Here is a 19,084-nt window from a genome sequence, read left to right on the forward strand (position 1 = left end):
CCAACCAGCAGTACTTGATGAACCACTGTCATAGATATCTAAATGCAACTCATGAAAAACAGAGTCTACAATTTCATCATCAACAACAGGTTCTACTTCAGAAACCACAAGAACGGTAACCCCTGCAACAAAAGCTACTATTTCATCAAAAACTGAGTCTGTTATTACTGAAAAACCAACAACCAGAGTAACCATACCAGATACAACTGAAGACAGAACAACCATTTTTTCAACTGATGCAACTGTTCGCTTGGAGACTGACCCAACAGTTTTAATATCAACAAGGTCAACATCAAAAATAACAGCAGAAACTTCACCAAGAACATCTGCTTCTCCACCAGACATTTCATCAGTTTCTGCAGCCCACACATCTTCTAAGCAGACAGGTGTCTCAACAACTGATATATCAGCTATTTCTTCTGAGAAACCAGAATCCATACCAACCAAACCACTCATCACAGAAGATGCAACTCCTACAATACAAGCATCAACGACAGACTTCATATCAGAAACAATAAGAACATCTTCATTAGGAACAGCTACTGATCCCACATCAAAGATTGTTACTCTCCCCAAGACAACTTCAAGGCAAACAGAGTCTGTAGAAACTATGTCTGTAATTACTGAACAAACTACACCTATCTCAGACAAAACAAGCTCAGTGGTGCCATCATCTGCAATCACTGGAGCACCTATCATTAGTTCAACACTAAGCAGAACATCTACTACAACTTCAGATGAATCAGCTGTTTCCACTTTGCAGCCTGGTTCCACATCTCAGATTACAAGAACCACTGTCAGTCCAGAAACAGTGACTACTACACCGAATATAATGCCAACTACAACTAAATCGGCTACCATCGCAACAATTTCTGAGACTCCGAGTTCCATCACCTCTCCTCCAATCTCTAGTAAAGACTCCATATCAACAGTCTCAAGTTCATCAACTCCAAGGACAACTAAAACATCAACTGCAGGTATGTTTTCACTTCAGGTAAAATAATTTATTTTCATTCACTCAATTAAAGTGTAACTGACATTCAGACAAATTGCAAGTAGACAGATCTTACTTATGTCTATTAAATCTGCCCCATAATTAATTTTGTTCCTCACTGAATAGCAGTGTAAGACTTTGTTCAAACCTGTGTTCAGTACTGAGCTACATTTTCAGTAAAATGACAGCCATCAAGACAAAAACTCAATGTATCTCATTATATTCAATGGGGTCCTTTGGGTGCCACTGGCTTCCATCATATGCAGGTTTTGGCATTGCTATTTAGTTACTTATATTTTGCTCTTATAACAGAATCAAAGAATGAAAATAAAAGCATAGATGCCAATGAAACCTTAGAAAGAACTACTTCCACTATAATGATTTACATTAAATGTTTAAATAATTGGAAAAAATATAATGACATATATTACAATTTCATAGGACAAGATCAATTCTACCTGATGGTACTTTTTGTTTCAGATGGTCTTACATAGAATCCTGGCAGGTCTAATTTTATCCAAAACATGATAGGTGTCAGGAACACTGCACTGCACTTGCTCACTGAGCCAGTGCGCATGTCCTGAGTACAAAAACAGTGCTCAAAGATACCTGTGGAGCAGGGCAGTAGCGGTTGCAATGCGTGCTTCAGACTATCAGTGACTGCTGGGGGCGTGGCCTAAGCTCCACAGAGCTAGGAGCTCCAGGGAAACTCCTAGAAAGGTAACTACAGGACAATATTACCAAGGGGCATAGACAGACAGAAACCAGATCAAGCCGGGTCAAAGCACGAGATACCAATACAGTACCAAAGGGTTAGACAGCATGGATAGTCAGGACGTAGCAATACATCAGAGAACCAGAACGGGCAATGGACGGTACAATAGGGACAAACTGTAACGGAGTAACGATAGCCAAGCCACGAGGTCAGAACCAGAAAAGACAATAGTAACAAAACGAGAGACGGAGTACAGAGTGAGGGAACGGACCGGGTCATACACAGGAAGCAAACAAGCAATGCAGAATACACGCACACCAGGGGTCAGACACACCAGAACAACAGTATAGCTGACAGAGAACCCTGGTAAAGAGTGAGTATAAATACCCCTCCCAGATCCAGAAAGAGGCCACGAACACTTAACCCTGTGAGTGCAGGGCAAGAACCCTGTTCAAACCATGACAATAGGATAAAAAATTGAGTTGGATTAAAATTTGCTGCTATTTGGTCTTGGTTTTGAAAAAAAAATAGTTTGCACCAACTGCATCTATATTTTTTTGGTATAAAATATATAACAGGATTTAACAGTTGTACTTCAGGTTTACCTTTTTATAAGCAGATACAAAATATGTAAATGTTGAGTACAGAGCTGAGTAAGTCATTTTGTGTATATTTATTGATGAACACAATTGGTACTGTATTACATATACATATAAGATGTATGTTGATGTTGTATCATTTTTTTATCTTTGTTTTACTTTGTTTCTATTTGTTATATGCTCAAAATTGAGAAGTACTTAAATAGCAGTCTTCTGTTTTGTGTTTTTAGTTGTCTATCATCTGTCATTCCTTGCCAAATTATTGGTAAAAAAATGTTTGTATCAGGAGAAAAACCTTATAGGGCTCAGCCCGAAACATGCCAAGTAATTAAAATTGGACTTGTAATACATAGATTAGCTGCATTCATCATGCTGAAGCTAACTACCTGAATATGAAACAAAAGATTTAAGAAATGCAAAGTCAATATTCCTCAACCACTTAGCTTTTTTTAAATTCGTGTTATTTATCTTACATTGCCTTAAATTTTAGTTTATGCCTATTGTGAACTGAAATTAGAGAAAATCTAAATTTTCATGAACTACTGTACTTGCTATATGTTTAGTCTAAAACTACCTTATTTACATGTTTCATTTCATAACTCATTCTAAAAGCATATATGACTCCAAAATAAATTATATATGTTGTACCTTTCAGGTTCTACTAAAACAACATTTTCCACAACACCTTTCGTACCACCAGATTCCGGTATGTTTCCAGAGTAATTTATCATATCCAATATTTTAATTATTAGATAAATATATATATTTATATATACACATATAATGCGCAAAGAAATAAAGGGAACACAAACACCCTGCCGCAATATATATTTTGCTATTGCTAACTCAGAGGCTTAGTTTGGGCTCGGCTTGGTGATCTTGTATATTAATACATTAAAAATGTGGTGATTTGTATAACAAAGAACAATAGTGTCATTTTACAACATTACAGTGTTGTTTTGCTTGATTTTAATGCAACAGTCATTAACATGCATGTAAATAATTAGCTGAGATTTGCATAAGATCTTTTGTGAAGTCTTATATACTGATGCATATTGTGTTGTAGCATGGAATGATTCCTTCCAGCATTTCATGGAGTTACATTTCCAAGTTCCCCTGACCTAGAATTTAGAAAAAAATATTTTATTCATTGATTTTTTTTTCATCAAAGTACTTGTGTGTTTGGTGTTATAAAAATGGCATTTATTTAAATTAACATATGATACATTCTACTTTTGACAGGTAATTGTGAAGTTAGTGGTGATCCCCACTATTACACTTTTGATAATCAGGTTCACCACTTTATGGGAACCTGCACCTACACCTTATCCAAACTCTGCAAAGATGAAGGAAACCTTACAGACTTCAATGTGGAAGCGGCAAATGAGAACAGGGGAGGCAACACCAGAGTGTCCTATGTTAAATATGTCAATGTGTATGTCTATGAACACAAGATCACGCTGGAAAAGAACAGAGTTGTTAAGGTCAGTTCCTAACAATTTGCTAACTAATGTATTAGATAATGTTATTACAATCTATTTTTGTGCTTGTTTTTTAGTAATTCTATCTCTTGTCGTTCTTTCAGTATAACTTAATGGAGTATGAGAATTAATCCTAAATGTATTTGGAACTAAATGATATAAGATCATACCATTAACATATTTTTAGGATTAATATAGCCAATAGATTGTTCAATGTTTGCAACATTTATGGGACAAGGCCAACCTACAGGTTATAAGATATTGTAGAGCTTCAGTAACGCAAATATAAAAAGCCATACAGCACATATTTATCCACAGGACACTTTTGGTGTCGGAATTATTTATAAATTAAAAACTCACTGCTTGTAATTAAATTGTTGGACATTTTCCTCCATAAATTTTCATTTGATATCCAACGTTCATAGCAATATAAATCAGTGCATATGATTGACCAAGGTTGCATTCACATGGTGCTCTACAGCGCTCCAATTTTCAGGAGCATAGGGGTCCCAGCAGTCGGATCTCCAGCAATTGGAAAGTTATCCCCTTTCCAGAGGAGAGGGGATTACTTGGGATAATCAATTTAAACAACTTTTCCAATATTTTATTTTTATTTGGCCATAGTAATATTGAAAATACTAAGCTAATATTGACCCTTCCAAAGTCCAATGTCGTTTCTTCGACAACAGGACAGGAAAAGTGGTACTGTGCAGTGCATACAGGGCCGGCTCTAGGTTTTTGTGGGCCTCGGGTGAAAGTTGGCCTCTTTAACACATACCACAATTCATAATGCCCAGATATAGCAGAGAAATATACATATACTGCAGTGCCAAAGATTTCACTTCTTACATTACATGAGTGATAACTATTGTATGTTCTACAATAGGTCATAAATCAGACAGTATAGTCCTCCATACAGTATTATCAGCACCACATAGCATTCCATACAGTATTCTGGGCACCACATAGTGCTCCATACAGAATAACATGCCCCATATATTGCTCCATACAGTATAATGAGCCCCATATATTGCTCCACATAGTATTATGAGTATCACATAGTTCTCCATACAGTATAATGAGCCCCATGTATTGCTCCATACTGAATAATAAGCCCCATATATTGCTCCATACAGAATAATGATCCCCATGTATTGCTCCATGAAGTATAATGAGCCCCATATAATGCTCCAAATAGTATAATGAGCCAAATATAATGCTCAAAACAGTATAATGCACCCCATATAATACTCCATACAGTTTATTGAGCCCCATACCTTGCTCCATACAGAATGGGCCCCATATACTGCTCCATACAGAATATGATGGGCCCCATATAATGCTCCAAACTCCAAACAGAATGTGCCCCATATAATGCTCCATACAGTATATGATGGGCCCCATATATTGCTCCAAACTCAATGGGCCCCATATGAGGCTCCATTTATAATGCACTCTGTATGATGCTCCATTAATAATGGGTCCCATATGATGCTCCTTGTATAATGGGCCCCATATGATGCTCCATATAATGCTCCAGTGTATGATGGGCCTCATATGATGCTCCAGTATATGATGGGCCCCATATATTGCTCAAAACATTTAAAAAAAACTGAAATCCTCACCTCTCCTCGCTGGCCATTGCTCTGCTCTGGACTCCTAAATGTCAGTGTCTTCCGGCTCTCTGTACTGTGACTGTTCAGGCAGAGGGTGCACAGACGTGACGTCACTGCACCCTCTAACTTGAAACGTCATAGTCAGAAGATGCCGCAGTGGAGGAATAGGAAGAGGTAAGTATCGCAAGTGCTGGTACCCTGAGCAAGTGGGGGAGGGGTGGACTATTTATTAGCCCATATGACAACATTTCAGTTCCATAGCAGAGAAAGGTTATGTTATGGATGTGAAACGTTGCCACATGGGCCACTTTTTTCACAACTTATCGGAGTTATATATGTATATATACTGTATAAACTGTATATATATTTTGTAAGGATTGTACTCACTCAGCTGCATAGGAGGAAACAGGAGGCACGTTCTCTTCAATGTCCATGTGGGTTTATTTGCTTCGTAAACTACCAAATCCGCAACAGAAAGGTAAACAGTCTTTATATCAGGCAAAATACAGCATCAATGTCCATAGCAGAGCTCTATCTGGACCCACAGACACAGGGTGGCTTCTCTCTCTCTCTGCACACAGACTACTCTATAGTGTCCCACCTGGACACATGGAAGTATGTGCACACTGCCAGACTCCCAAACACTCACTCCCATGTGCTAAACACACCTCGATTACATAGCTTGTAACCACACCCACAGGTGAGGTATGGATCACATGGGCTGGTCACATGGTCATGACCTCACTGCAGGTCCTGAAACACACACCCATACACAGGGAAAAAGGGGTACAGTGAACACTCTCACCCAGAGGTGAGGTAATATGGGTAGCCAGACCCTCCCATCTCTCATAGCTACCCGCAACCCAGACGCAGGTGCAGTAAACAACATATTAGTGCTCATGTGCACTAAAGACAAAATGCTTCGGGTTGCATTGCAGGGAACATCCATCTCTGTGACATATACCTCCCATTAACCACGCACCTACCAGTCACATCACAATATATAAATATACACACACCCATAATAATGCCAGATACTGAGAATTAGAGAATTACTCCATGTATACTGGAGAAGTATAAACAGCATACATGGCTCCACAACATATACTGTGGTAAGGAATGTAGAGTGGAACTGTGTATATAGTATACAGTATAGAGATGTGCCAAGTGTATATAGTTTAGATTCCTCACTATATACTATATACACAGCAACACACTATATAAACATCTGTACATTTTTTATGTATGATATATATATATATACAGGATATATATATATATATATATATGCACAACTCTACTTTATACACTATATTAAGACAACATTATACTACAGTATATTATGTTGCATACATCATATAGGTGACTGCTGTATATACATTATATAGGTGATACTGTGACTGGGGTGTGTAATCGCAGTATCACCTATGTAACATATATACAGCGGTATCACCCATATATTGTATTTATATGGCCGGATTTACACTAGCGTGTGTGATGTGAGAAACTCACATGAGTCTCTCGCATCAATACCCAGTGCTGCCTCCGACACTCAGACCGGAGCATGTGGCTGCATGTATTTCCGGGTGTTGATGCAAGAGACTCGTGCGAGTTTCTCGCATCACACATGTTAGTATGAAACTGGCCTTTGTCACAGTATCCCCTATATAATGTATATAGACTGCTGTATATACATTATATACTGTAGGTGATACTGTGATTACACAGATTTAGCAGCCAGTATCACCTATATAATGTATATACAGCAGAGTCGCAGTATCCCCTATATAATGTATATAGACTGCTGTGTATATACTATATAGGTGATAGTGTGATTATACACAGAATTAGCAGCCAGTATTGCTTATATATTGTATACACAGCAGTCTATATACAGTATGCAAGTGATAGTGCAAATGCTGTACATACATAAAACCAAGTTTCCATATTGGAACTCATCCAGGTATGAAGATGGGGGAGTATGAACAGCTGAGGTGCGTCCATCGTCAGGTGTGCAGAGGAGTGGGTCCCTGGCTCGGACCGTGAGTAGAGCAGGAAACTAAAAAAAGGGGATATACAGCACTAGCGGGGACAGGCATCGCCGGGGAGGCACATAGATCACTGGGTGGGGCTCATAGATCACTGGGGGACACAAATCACTGGGGGTGGCACAAAGATCACAGGGGGCACAGAAATCAAAGGACGGCACATAGCTGGAGGGCACAGAGATCACGGAATGGCTCATAGCTGGAGGGCACAGAGATCACAGGGGGCACAGAGATCACATGGAAATACATATATCACAAGGGGGTACATAGCAGGGGGGCATAGGTATCGCATGGGGCACATAGATCACAGGGGCCAGAAAGCTGAGAGCCACAGAGATCACAGGGGTGCACATAGCTTGGGGGTACAGATCACAGGGAGGCATATAGTTGGGGGGCACAGAGATTATATTGGTGCACATAGTTAAGGGACACAGTCTTACTAGCAGACTGGCACTGAGCTGCCGGCACAGAGATTGCTCTGGATTCTCTGGCACTGCAGTAGCTCCTCTTCTAGGACAGGAGGATGGGAGAGCATTGGGCGCTAACTCCACCCACCTCAGCGCTAACCCCGCCCACCCCGATGGCATCATCATTCATATGCAGGCAGTGTTCTGTAATGAACGCTGCATGCACTTGGGGGTTAAACGGCCAGCAGGGCTGCTGCCGGAGCATTGTGGACTCAGGGGACCTGCCCGCAGGCCACATGTAGCCTGCGGGCTGGAGGTTCCCCACCCCTGTTTTAAAGGGCCAGCGGTGAAGGCCCACTTTGTATTTGTATCTGGCTGGGCAGATTAGCAATCCGGGCCTGTGCTACATATAAGAGATGCAATGTTAAAACAGAATGTTAAAAACAGTTTTATATCTCTATAGATAAACTTTGCTAATAGTAAAAAAAGGTCTTATTTTTCTAAAAGGTCGAAAGCTAAAGACTAACCACTAAAGCAAATTTAATGTGTTTACCTTGCTTTTATATAATTATTTTTAAGAATTCTCTAAAACATCGATATTTTACAGGTTAATGGACAGACAGTGACACTGCCAATTCATCTGGCACCTGATGTTGATGTATTCATCAGTGGTTCAAATGTTTTGGTGACCACTGGCTTTGGACTGCAAGTGAAGTTTGACGGAAACCACAAAGTCCAAGTAAATATTCCCGGATACTATTCTGGTAAAGTGTGTGGACTTTGCGGAAACTTCAATGGCAACGCTGCTGATGATTTCCTGAATCCGGATGGTGTATTAGAACCAGACACAAATAGTCTTGGAAACAGTTGGCAGGTTGATAATGACACAAGGTAACATGTTTTATCTTTGATTTGAGTGTTTATTTTTTCTTATAAATTAATTTGTTTTTTTTTTGTTTAATTGTGTTGATGAGTGATATGTATTTATTGGTTTCTTTTAAAGCTGTACCCCAGGAGTTGACCATCCATCCAGTTGTACTGATGAAGAAAAAGAAACCATTGAAAGTAACAGCTTCTGTGGAATCATTACAGACAAGAATGGACCATTCAAAGATTGTCACGATGTTATCAATCCTCTCGTTTACTTTGATAACTGTGTATATGATTTGTGTGAAACCAACCTGGATGGGGAGATTCTGTGTGATAGTCTCCAATCCTATGCTGAATCTTGTCAGTCTCAAAATGTTACTATTGGACAATGGAGAAATGACACTTTTTGTCGTAAGTAGATTCTGTCTATTACCCATTTAAACCTCTTCATATGCATTTCCATTACTATTAAATACACACTATGTGGTAAAGTTTAAATCCACTACTAAAAGTCTTGGAAACACGTATTAATAATCTTGATATGTCAGTATATCAACTAAATTAAAATAATAATTTTTTAATTAAAATATTCCCAGTGCCTAATGGTAGCCAAGGGCATTCTGATTTTTCTGTTAAATAGATATAGTTATTGTATTTAATCTCACCCGTTATGTTTTGTTTATTGAAGTCAATCATTGTACACCTATGAAAATCTGGTGACAGTCTACAAAATGAATTAGTTATGTTTGAAGTGTTTTTCAGTACTTGATGGTTGTGGTGAAATCATGATGTTTGCAGTGTGATCTTCTGAGTGATTAACAGATAAAAAAAGCAATCCTTAAATGATTGTTTGGATGGGTTAGTTCTTATTTAATTAGTGATTATTGGATACTCAAGTACTTAAAGGGTTGTTCCTTTCTTCATAAATGGGTATTCTTGGACAGTGCTTACAAATACAAGCATTTTTTAGCTTATTGACACTTTTTGGCATTCTTGAGATTGCAATAATTTTCATTTCTTTTTGTATAATACTCTTCGCTATGGAGACTGAGTACTGCTGCCAAGAAGTTCTTTTCTATTGAGCTTGTATGCACTGTATTGAATCTGTCCTGATTCCCTGGACTGTGGGGTTACCTCCTTACTTCAGCACAGTGCTTATAAGCTATGCAGGTGTGGTGGTCGGTCTACTACACAACGAGCTGTAAACAATAAAAAAGAACAATGTTAATTTCTGAAAAATAGCTGAAAATTTTAATTGCAAAATAGCCTGATTTTACAAGCACTCCCTAACAATATCCATTTATGAAGATGAGAATAACCTCTTAATTTCTATATTTATCTTCAGTCATTCCTGAGTAATTAGTGAAACGATTTATTTGTTCAATGAAAAGTTAATTATTTTACAATTTTAATATATTTAGCAGAATATCAGATCCATTGAATATATACATAGTAGAAAGAATATGTTTAGATAAAAAATAAGTTTTCACCCTAATATAATAAAAACAAGTCTTGATCTGTCAAAAACAAATCAAGTTTTAAAATTGTTCTGTAATTTTCTAGTAAAATATATTTTCTATTGGTTCCAGAACCAAAGTGTCCTCCTAACAGTCACTTTCAGCATTGTGGAACTGCCTGTCCAGCCACTTGTGTTAACCCAGGAGCCCCAGACACCTGCTCTCTTCCCTGTACTGAATCCTGTATATGTGATACAGGCTATGTCTTATATGGCAATAAGTGTGTTCCAGAAGACAAATGTGGATGCTGGGATGATGATAAGTATTATCCTGTAGACTCTGAATTCTGGACTGATGATACTTGTTCTACAAAGTGCAGATGCCCCTCAGTTGGAAGTGGCTTAGTATGTGCCAGCGATTCCTGTCCTGACAACCAGTATTGCGGAATTTCAAATGGTGCACCAGGATGCCACTATTTCACATATGGAGTTTGTCGGGTCCATAATGATCCTCACTACGACACTTTTGATAGACTGAACCACGACTTCATGGGTCTATGCACATACACCCTTGCAAAGTTGTGCAACAGTTCTTCTTCTCCACAGTATTTCAATATTGAAGCAAAGAATGAACATCGAGGAGATCCCACAGTGTCATATGTGAAATATGTTCTTGTCGAAGTTTATGGGCAAAAAGTTCAAATTATGAAAAATGAAAAAGATCGTGTTTTGGTGAGTAGTGCTATTATTATTACAAAGGAAAATGTGCAGAACACTTTAAATATGTTCAAGAACTATTTGTGGTTCTCTAGTTATAAATGATGAAAATACACTTTTTTTCCAAAAACAAAGTTTAAATTGAAGAAATATTAATTTATTCTTATTTCTACTACTTCTTGCTATGTTTCACAGATCAATAAAATCTGGACTACACTTCCAGTGACGTTAGTTGAAGGAGCAGTGACTGTAAAATGGACTGGAAAATATGTCAGCCTCCAGACAGATTTTAGGATGACTGTATCATATGACTTAGATACTTCTGTGGAAGTGAAACTTCCCAGCAACTACTCTGGCCTAACCTGCGGAATGTGCGGTAACTTTAACAACCGCAAACCAGATGATTACATGATGCCTAATGGACTGCAAGCAGAGAACTCTGAACAGCTAGGACACAGCTGGATTGTAGAAGATGATGATCCACTTTGTAGTCCAGATGACCCTGAGCCCTCACCACCACCATCCTGTACACCAGAGGATGATGAGCTGTATAGAAGTGATGCCTTCTGTGGTCTTCTAATAAGTAAAGATGGTCCTTTCCATATTTGTAATTCAGTTATCGGTCCCAGTGGATTCATGGAAAGCTGCCTATTTGACATGTGTGCACTTAATGGAGATCCAGGAACTCTCTGCAGTCTATTAGCAGCCTATGCTGATGCTTGCCAGAAGGAAGGCATCTCTATATCTTGGAGAAACAGCACATTCTGTCGTAAGTATCTTCACATGTATGTTTTAATGTTGTCAAACAAGAAAATGGAACTGAAGTTACCACCTAGATAGATTGTATCATTAACAAGTCTTTCTTCATTTAGCTCCTGAATGTCCAGAAAACAGTCATTTTACCACATGTGCATCTGCTTGCCCCGCGACATGCGTAGACCCATACCCTACAGGAAACTGCAGCTTGCCATGTTCTGAAGGCTGTGAGTGTGATCCTGGATATGTCATCAGTGGAGGAACATGTGTACTGGAGTCACATTGTGGCTGTATGTACAATAATGTGTACTATAAGGTAGGGAGAGAACTATTACTGTCATTATATTAGCTCTGTCTCTAGTGTCCACATTCTTTTTAATATTGTTTTCTAATGACAGGAAGGAGAACAGTTTATTCAAGGTAACTGTGAGACTCAGTGTACCTGTTTGGGAAACAACACTGTTAGCTGTTCACCAATGTCCTGTGCAGAAGATGAAATCTGTAAGGTGCAAGATGGATTATTGGGCTGCTACCAACCAAGCACAGCAATCTGCCACATTTATGGAGATCCCCACTATACCACCTTTGATGGCACAGTCCATCACTTCCAGGGTGCATGTACTTATACTGTAGTGGAGACATGTGCTAATACATCCCGTAACTTCAGTGTCACCACCCGCAATGAGCACAGAGGAAACCCAAGCTGGACAGCCATTAATTCTGTTACTCTGACTGTTGATGGAATAGAGATCCACATTGGAAAGAACAACATTGTACAAGTAAGAAAATATAGAAATATAGATGACCTTTTCTTGGCGCTTTCAATTAATTAATTTATTCTAATGGTATGTATAACTGTCACTTTGCAGTATACATACAGAGGAGACATTATCTTTGTCTGTTTGAGTAATAATATGTATACTAAAAATGAAGTCTATTGTTGCACAACAAACATCAATCACCCATTCTTATGTCCCTTTTTTAGGTTAATAAAGTGCTTGTCACTCTTCCTGCTAATGTGTCTGGCATTATCATCACACAAAATGGCCACTATGTTACCGTCAGTACAGACTTTGGCCTTGAGCTCCAGTTTAATGGGGATCATGAATTATTTGTGAGAGTGAAAGAGTATTACAAGGATGCACTATGTGGATTGTGCGGTACCTACAATGATGACCACCATGATGACTTCATGAAACCTGATGGCATGATAGTAACTAATGTTAATGAGTTTGGAAATAGTTGGAGAGTCCCAGATGATGAATGGCCGTAAGTGTCTTGTTAAGCTTCTTGTTAAAAATAAATGGTTAATATTCAAATGAACATACTTTTTTCCATCTAATTAAAATCTTGGATCATTATAGAATACCCTGCACATCTCCCTATACTGCCAATCCGTAAATGTGCTTTTTTCCCACTTTCTAAATTCATTTGAGAGGAGTCTCAAAATGGACATCATAGAATGCTGGGGATGCACTCACTTCCCCCCAGCATCTATCACCCCTCCTGGAACAGGATGTCATTTTGAGGACTGCACTGCAGTTTCTTACTACAACTTTGTGCATCCTTGCCCTCTTAAGATGTTCTGGATCCATGGTGATAGAATCAGTGGGAGGTTTGAATGCAGCACCAGCTTTCTGCTCCTCTCTTCTCTGATGCTTCTAACTGTGATACAAGATGAGGTCAGGGGACAGAGATTGAAGTAGTGAGTGACACCAGCATTGCCCCCAGCTAGATATGGAGAAGTGTAGAGTTTTGTATAATAAAGCTAATTATAAAGGTGCTTAGGGTGTAAAGCTAGATATTTAGAAAATACATTTTATACTTGACCCCCTTTAATACATTTTTTTTGCTGATTTCTCCTGTAACTGGAGCTGTTATTAATTTCAGTTAAAGGGAAGTTTTATCCTCCTGATTAGCATAGTAGAGCTGATTGGGTCTCATAAGAACCAGCAGCTCCTGCTCCCTCCCTACGATGAGTAATCACATGTTCAATGCATTCATAGGAGAAAGCATGGTCAGCTCTTCCTAATCTGCATATACAGCTCTAATTAATCTCTGCATATATAGAGATCAAAAAGTCAATTATGGCAATGAACCAAATTTATCTTCTCTCTGGAAACAGTGGTTGTGAGTGACTGACAGCTTCTCAACCCTTCAGCTTCACTAACTGGTACAAGCTGTTTACAAGCATGTAAGGGCAGTATTGAGTAGAGACTGTCTGGACATTTAAAATCTATGAGCAGATTAGAGGTAGTTAGTGATAATAACACTATAGATTTAAATTAATCCTGCCTATGAAATAACTTTACAGACAGTTTTGCGCTTTTAAATTTCAGAATGCAAAATATTTTGTTTTGCCTTGAGAGGTAAACATAATCTAAGAATGAAAGACTTTAAAATAGAAGAATAAGTATAAAATATTAACTTCATATGGACTATATTAACTATAATTTATTGTCTTAAATATTAGTAACCATTGCCTATTTTGTTCAAAGGCAACTTGTCTTCTCCACACCTAGCTCAGCTTAATTGACAGATCTCTGCCTATAAGCAAAGCGGGTCAGATCTCTAATTCAAGCCGAGCATGGTTAGGTGAAGTTGGCAGTGGGCAGTGAGCAGCCCAGTGGGCAGTTTCTCATGTGTGTGGCATGGAAAAATAGCTCTCTGTGATGAAGATCTCTGTTGGGTTTACATGCTGATGCTGCTGAGTTCATTTTCAACATAGATTAAGACATTACATTTATGAAACATCAACAAACACATGATCAGCTAGGCTAAAATCAACAAAAGTCCTAATTTGCCATTAATTATTTTTTTAAGATTATGTATATATTAATCTTTTAAATTTGCTTTCAGATGTGAATCTACTCCACCACCCCCAGTAGTCTGCCCACCTCCTATCTTGCAAGAGGCCCAACTGAAATGTTGGATTCTTAAACAAAGTGATGGACCTTTCAAACCTTGCCATGGTGTTCTTCGCCCCCATCACTATTTCGATAGCTGCATCTTTGATCAGTGTGTCACTGGTGGCGATGATGATTTGATTTGCAGTGTCCTTGCTGCTTATGCGGCAGCATGTGAATCCTTAGGTGTGGATTTGGGAGACTGGATAAATAACACAATTTGTGGTAAGATAGCCTCTCTTTTTTGGAGTGAGAGAGATTTGTTGGGTAATTTCTGTAATGAATTTGATCATTGAGCTTTATAATGTTTACAGATCCAAATAGACCATCAACAACTCCAGCTATACCACCTACTTCGCCACCCGATACAAGCTTCATCTCTGCTTCACCACCTCCAATAACATCAACCAAAGATCCAGGTACAGTTGTAGACATTGCTACATACTGGTGAATTATGTTATAGTTTAAAAAAAATCTGTTTATTTAAGTGCTATACATGCAAAATACTCCATTCAGGCATATTTTGCAAATGTATGCAGAATAATTAAAATTTCTAACCCTTCAAATGCAGTGCACTAGGATGACAAGAGTCACTTAAAATCATTCTTACTTGGGCCATAACTAACAAATGTAAAGCAAGTCCTAATATGCAGTAATCACTAGCTGGTGGAAGCTGCGAATGATTTTCTATTTTGAAAAAATATTTTTTAGGAGTCTTTTACAATGCACAGTTTACAGTTAAAATTAAATAACCTATTGTCGCTGGGTGTCAAAACGAGTAACTAATCTTGACACAGGTAGAGAACAGTACATTACATGAATAATTGTGCTGTACTGTGTGAAATTACCGGGCTGACTGTCTAGATCAAATGATTAATTGCATAAGCTAAATATTGGCGGTATCTGAAAAAATATATATTAAAAGTTCTTTCACATTATAAGAGACAAGTAAAAGGAAACTGAGGGGGAAAATTCATTAAGGTGATTATACCAGAAATCTATACGGGTAGTGTGGCGAGAACTCTTGCTGTGATCCGATGTGCTGGTGAAGTGGGATGGCAATCCCCATAGTAGAGTAATGTTCAATCACCGCACACTCTTGATAGATGCTTGTGAGGACTTTATTGTAAAGATATAGATGCAGCAATAACACAATTCATGAATAAGGAATTGGTGCAGGGATAAAGAAAATAGTGAGGCGATGAGAACAAAGAACAAAAGTTTCCGCCCTCATAGGGTCTTATTCATATAGTTGTTGTTGGCAAGGCTCACTGAACGGTGTAAGGGATATTCTGTTTGCAAAGGGCACCTGGGTCCAGGGTAGGTCTGGCGCACCTGTGCTTGGGATTGTAGGCTGAACTATTTAAAACGGTTTGAGAGGTGCTTAACCCCTTAACCCCCAAGGGTGGTTTGCACGTTCATGACCGGGCCAATTATTACAATTCTGACCACTGACCCTTTATGAGGTAATAACTCTGGAACGCTTCCATGGATCCTGGTGATTCTGACATTTTTTTCTCGTGACATATTGTACTTCATGATAGTGGTAAAATTTCATTCATATAACTTGCGTTTATTTGTGAAAAAAACAGAAATTTGGCGAAAATTTTGCAATTTTCCAACTTTGAATTTTTATGCCCTTAAATCACAGAGATACGGTACACAAAAAACTTAATAAGTCACATTTCCCACATGCTTACTTTACATCAGCACAATTTTGGAACCCAAATTTTTTTTTCTTAGGAAGTTATAAGGGTTAAAAGTTGACCAACGATTTCTCATTTTTGCAACACCATTTTATTTTTACGGACCACATCACATTTGAAGCCACTATGAGGCCTCTATATGATAGAAAATACCCAAAATTGACACCATTCTAAAAACTGCACCCCTTAAGGTGCTCAAAACCACATTCAAGAAGTTTATTAAACCTTCAGGTGCTTCACAGGAATTTTTTGAATATTTAAAAAAAATGAACATTTAACTTTTTTTCACAAAAAAAATATTTCAGGTTCAATTTTTTTTATTTTACCAAGGGTAACAGGAGAAGTTGGACAGCAAAAGTTATTGTGCAGTTTGTCCTGAGTATGCTGATACCTGATGTGTGTGGGGGAACCACTGTTTCGGCACATGGCAGAGCTCAGAAGGGAAGGAGCGCCGGTTGACTTTTTCAATGCAAAATTGGCTAGAATTCAGATCGGACGCCATGTCACGTTTGGAGAGCCCCTGATGTACCTAAACAGTGGAAACCCCCCTCAAATGACCCCATTTTGGAAACTAGACCCCCCAAGGAACTTATCTAGATATGTGGTGAGAACTTTGAACCAACAAGGGCTTCACAGAAGTTTATAACGTACAGCGGTACAATTAAAAAATCATATTTTTCCACAAAAATGATCTTTTCACCCCCAATTTTTATTTTACCAAGGGTAAGAGGACCCTAAAAGTTATTGTGCAATTTGTCCTGAGTATGCTGATACCCCATATGTGGGTGTAAACGACTATTTGGGTGCATGGCAGAGCTCAGAAGGGAAGCAGCGCCATTTGACTTTTTTGGCTGGAATTGAGATGGAACACCATGTCGCGATTGGAAAACCCCTGATGTACCAAAACAGTGGAAACCCCCCACAAATGACACCATTTTGGAAACTATACCCACCCAAGGAACTTATCTAGATGTGTGGTGAGAACTTTGAACCCTCAAGGGCTTCACAGAAGTTTATAACGTACAGCTGTATAATTAAAAAATCATATTTTTTCCACAAAAATGATCTTTTCACCCTCAATTCTTATTTTTCCAAGGGTAACAGGACCCTAAACGTTATTGTGAAATTTGTCCTGCGTACGCTGATACCCCACATGTGGGGGTAAACCACTATTTGGGCGCATAGCAGAGCTCGGAAGGGAAGCAGCGCCATTTGACGTTTTTGGCTGAAATTGAGATCGGACACCATGTCGCGTTTCGAAAGCCCCTGATGTACCAAAACAGTGGAAACCCCCCATAAGTGACACCATTTTGGAAACTAGACCCCCTAAGGAACTTATCTAGATGTGTGGTGAGCACTTTGAACCCCAAAGGGCTTCACAGAAGTTTATAATGCCCGGGCGTGAAAATAAAAAAATCGTATTTTTTCTACAAACATGATCATTTAGTCCCCAATTTTTTTTATTTTCCCAAGGGTACCAGGAGAAATTGGACCCGAAAAGTTGTTGTCCAATTTGTCCTGAGTACGCTGATACCTCATATGTGGGAGAAAACTACAGTATGGGCACACGTCGGGGCTCGGAAGGGAAGTAGTGATGTTTTGGAATGCAGACTTTGATGGAATGTTCTGCGGGTGTCATGTGCATTTGGAGAGCCTCTAATGTACCTAAACTATTGAAACTCCCCACAAATGACCCCATTTTGGAAACTACACCCCCCACGGAACTTATCTAGATGTGTGGTGAGCACTTTGGCTTCACAGAAGTTTATAACGTACAGCTGTATAATTAAAAAATCATATTTTTTCCACAAAAATGATCTTTTCACCCTCAATTCTTATTTTTCCAAGGGTAACAGGACCCTAAACGTTATTGTGAAATTTGTCCTGAGTACGCTGATACCCCACATGTGGGGGTAAACCACTATATGGGCGCATGGCAGAGCTCAGAAGGGAAGCAGTGCCATTTGACGTTTTTGGCTGGAATTGAGATCGGACACCATGTCGCGTTTGGAAAGACCCTGATGTACCAAAACAGTGAAAACCCCCCACAAATTATACCATTTTGGAAACTAGACCCCCCAAGGAACTTATCTAGATGTGTGGTGAGCACTTTGAACCCCCCAGTGCTTCGCAGAAGTTTATAACGACCGGGCGTGAAAATAAAAAAATCGTATTTTTTCAAAAAACATGATCTTTTAGTCCCCATTTTTTTTATTTTCCCAAGGGTACCAGGAGAAATTGGACCCCAAAAGTTGTTGTCCAATTTGTCCTGAGTATGCTGATACCCCAAATGTGGGAGAAAACTACTGTATTGGCATACGTCGGGGCTCGGAAGGGAAGTAGTGACGTTTTGGAATGCAGACTTTGATGGAATGCTCTGCGGGTGTCATGTTGCCTTTGGAGAGCCCCGAAAATGTACCTAAACAGTGAAAAACCCCCATAATTGACAGCATTTTGGAAACTAGACCCTCTAAGGAACTTATCTAGATGTGTGGTGAGCACTTTGAACCCCCAAGGGCTTCACAGAAGTTTATAATGCCCGGGCGTGAAAATAAAAAAATCATATTTTTTCCACAAACATGATCATTTAGTCCCCAATTTTTTTATTTTCCCAAGGGTACCAGGAGAAATTGGACCCCAAAAGTTGTTGTCCAATTTGTCCTGAGTACGCTGATACCTCATATGTGGGAGAAAACTACTGTATGGGCACACGTCGGGGCTCGGAAGGGAAGTAGTGACGTTTTGGAATGCAGACTTTGATGGCATGTTCTGCGGGTGTCATCTGCGTTTGGAGAGCCTCTAAAGTACCTAAA

General features: G+C 38.9%; 1 protein-coding gene across 1 annotated transcript in view; it reads left to right on the forward strand.

Annotated features, from left to right (window-relative positions):
• Positions 1 to 19,084, forward strand: part of LOC141092728 (IgGFc-binding protein-like) — a 273,657-nt gene that overhangs the window by 112,113 nt on the left and 142,460 nt on the right. The window contains exons 52-63 of the mRNA XM_073579121.1: positions 90 to 977; positions 2,964 to 3,014; positions 3,551 to 3,792; positions 8,468 to 8,751; positions 8,864 to 9,141; positions 10,320 to 10,918; positions 11,099 to 11,672; positions 11,776 to 11,975; positions 12,058 to 12,438; positions 12,645 to 12,928; positions 14,519 to 14,790; positions 14,880 to 14,984. Coding sequence (XP_073435222.1) covers positions 90 to 977; positions 2,964 to 3,014; positions 3,551 to 3,792; positions 8,468 to 8,751; positions 8,864 to 9,141; positions 10,320 to 10,918; positions 11,099 to 11,672; positions 11,776 to 11,975; positions 12,058 to 12,438; positions 12,645 to 12,928; positions 14,519 to 14,790; positions 14,880 to 14,984 — 4,158 coding nt within the window. The remainder of the gene's footprint in view (positions 1 to 89; positions 978 to 2,963; positions 3,015 to 3,550; positions 3,793 to 8,467; positions 8,752 to 8,863; positions 9,142 to 10,319; positions 10,919 to 11,098; positions 11,673 to 11,775; positions 11,976 to 12,057; positions 12,439 to 12,644; positions 12,929 to 14,518; positions 14,791 to 14,879; positions 14,985 to 19,084) is intronic.

This window comes from Dendrobates tinctorius, unplaced genomic scaffold (assembly GCF_039654945.1).
Source record: "Dendrobates tinctorius isolate UK_male_01 unplaced genomic scaffold, ASM3965494v1 ptg000060l, whole genome shotgun sequence".
In the NCBI taxonomy this organism is placed as follows: Eukaryota; Metazoa; Chordata; class Amphibia; order Anura; family Dendrobatidae; genus Dendrobates; species Dendrobates tinctorius.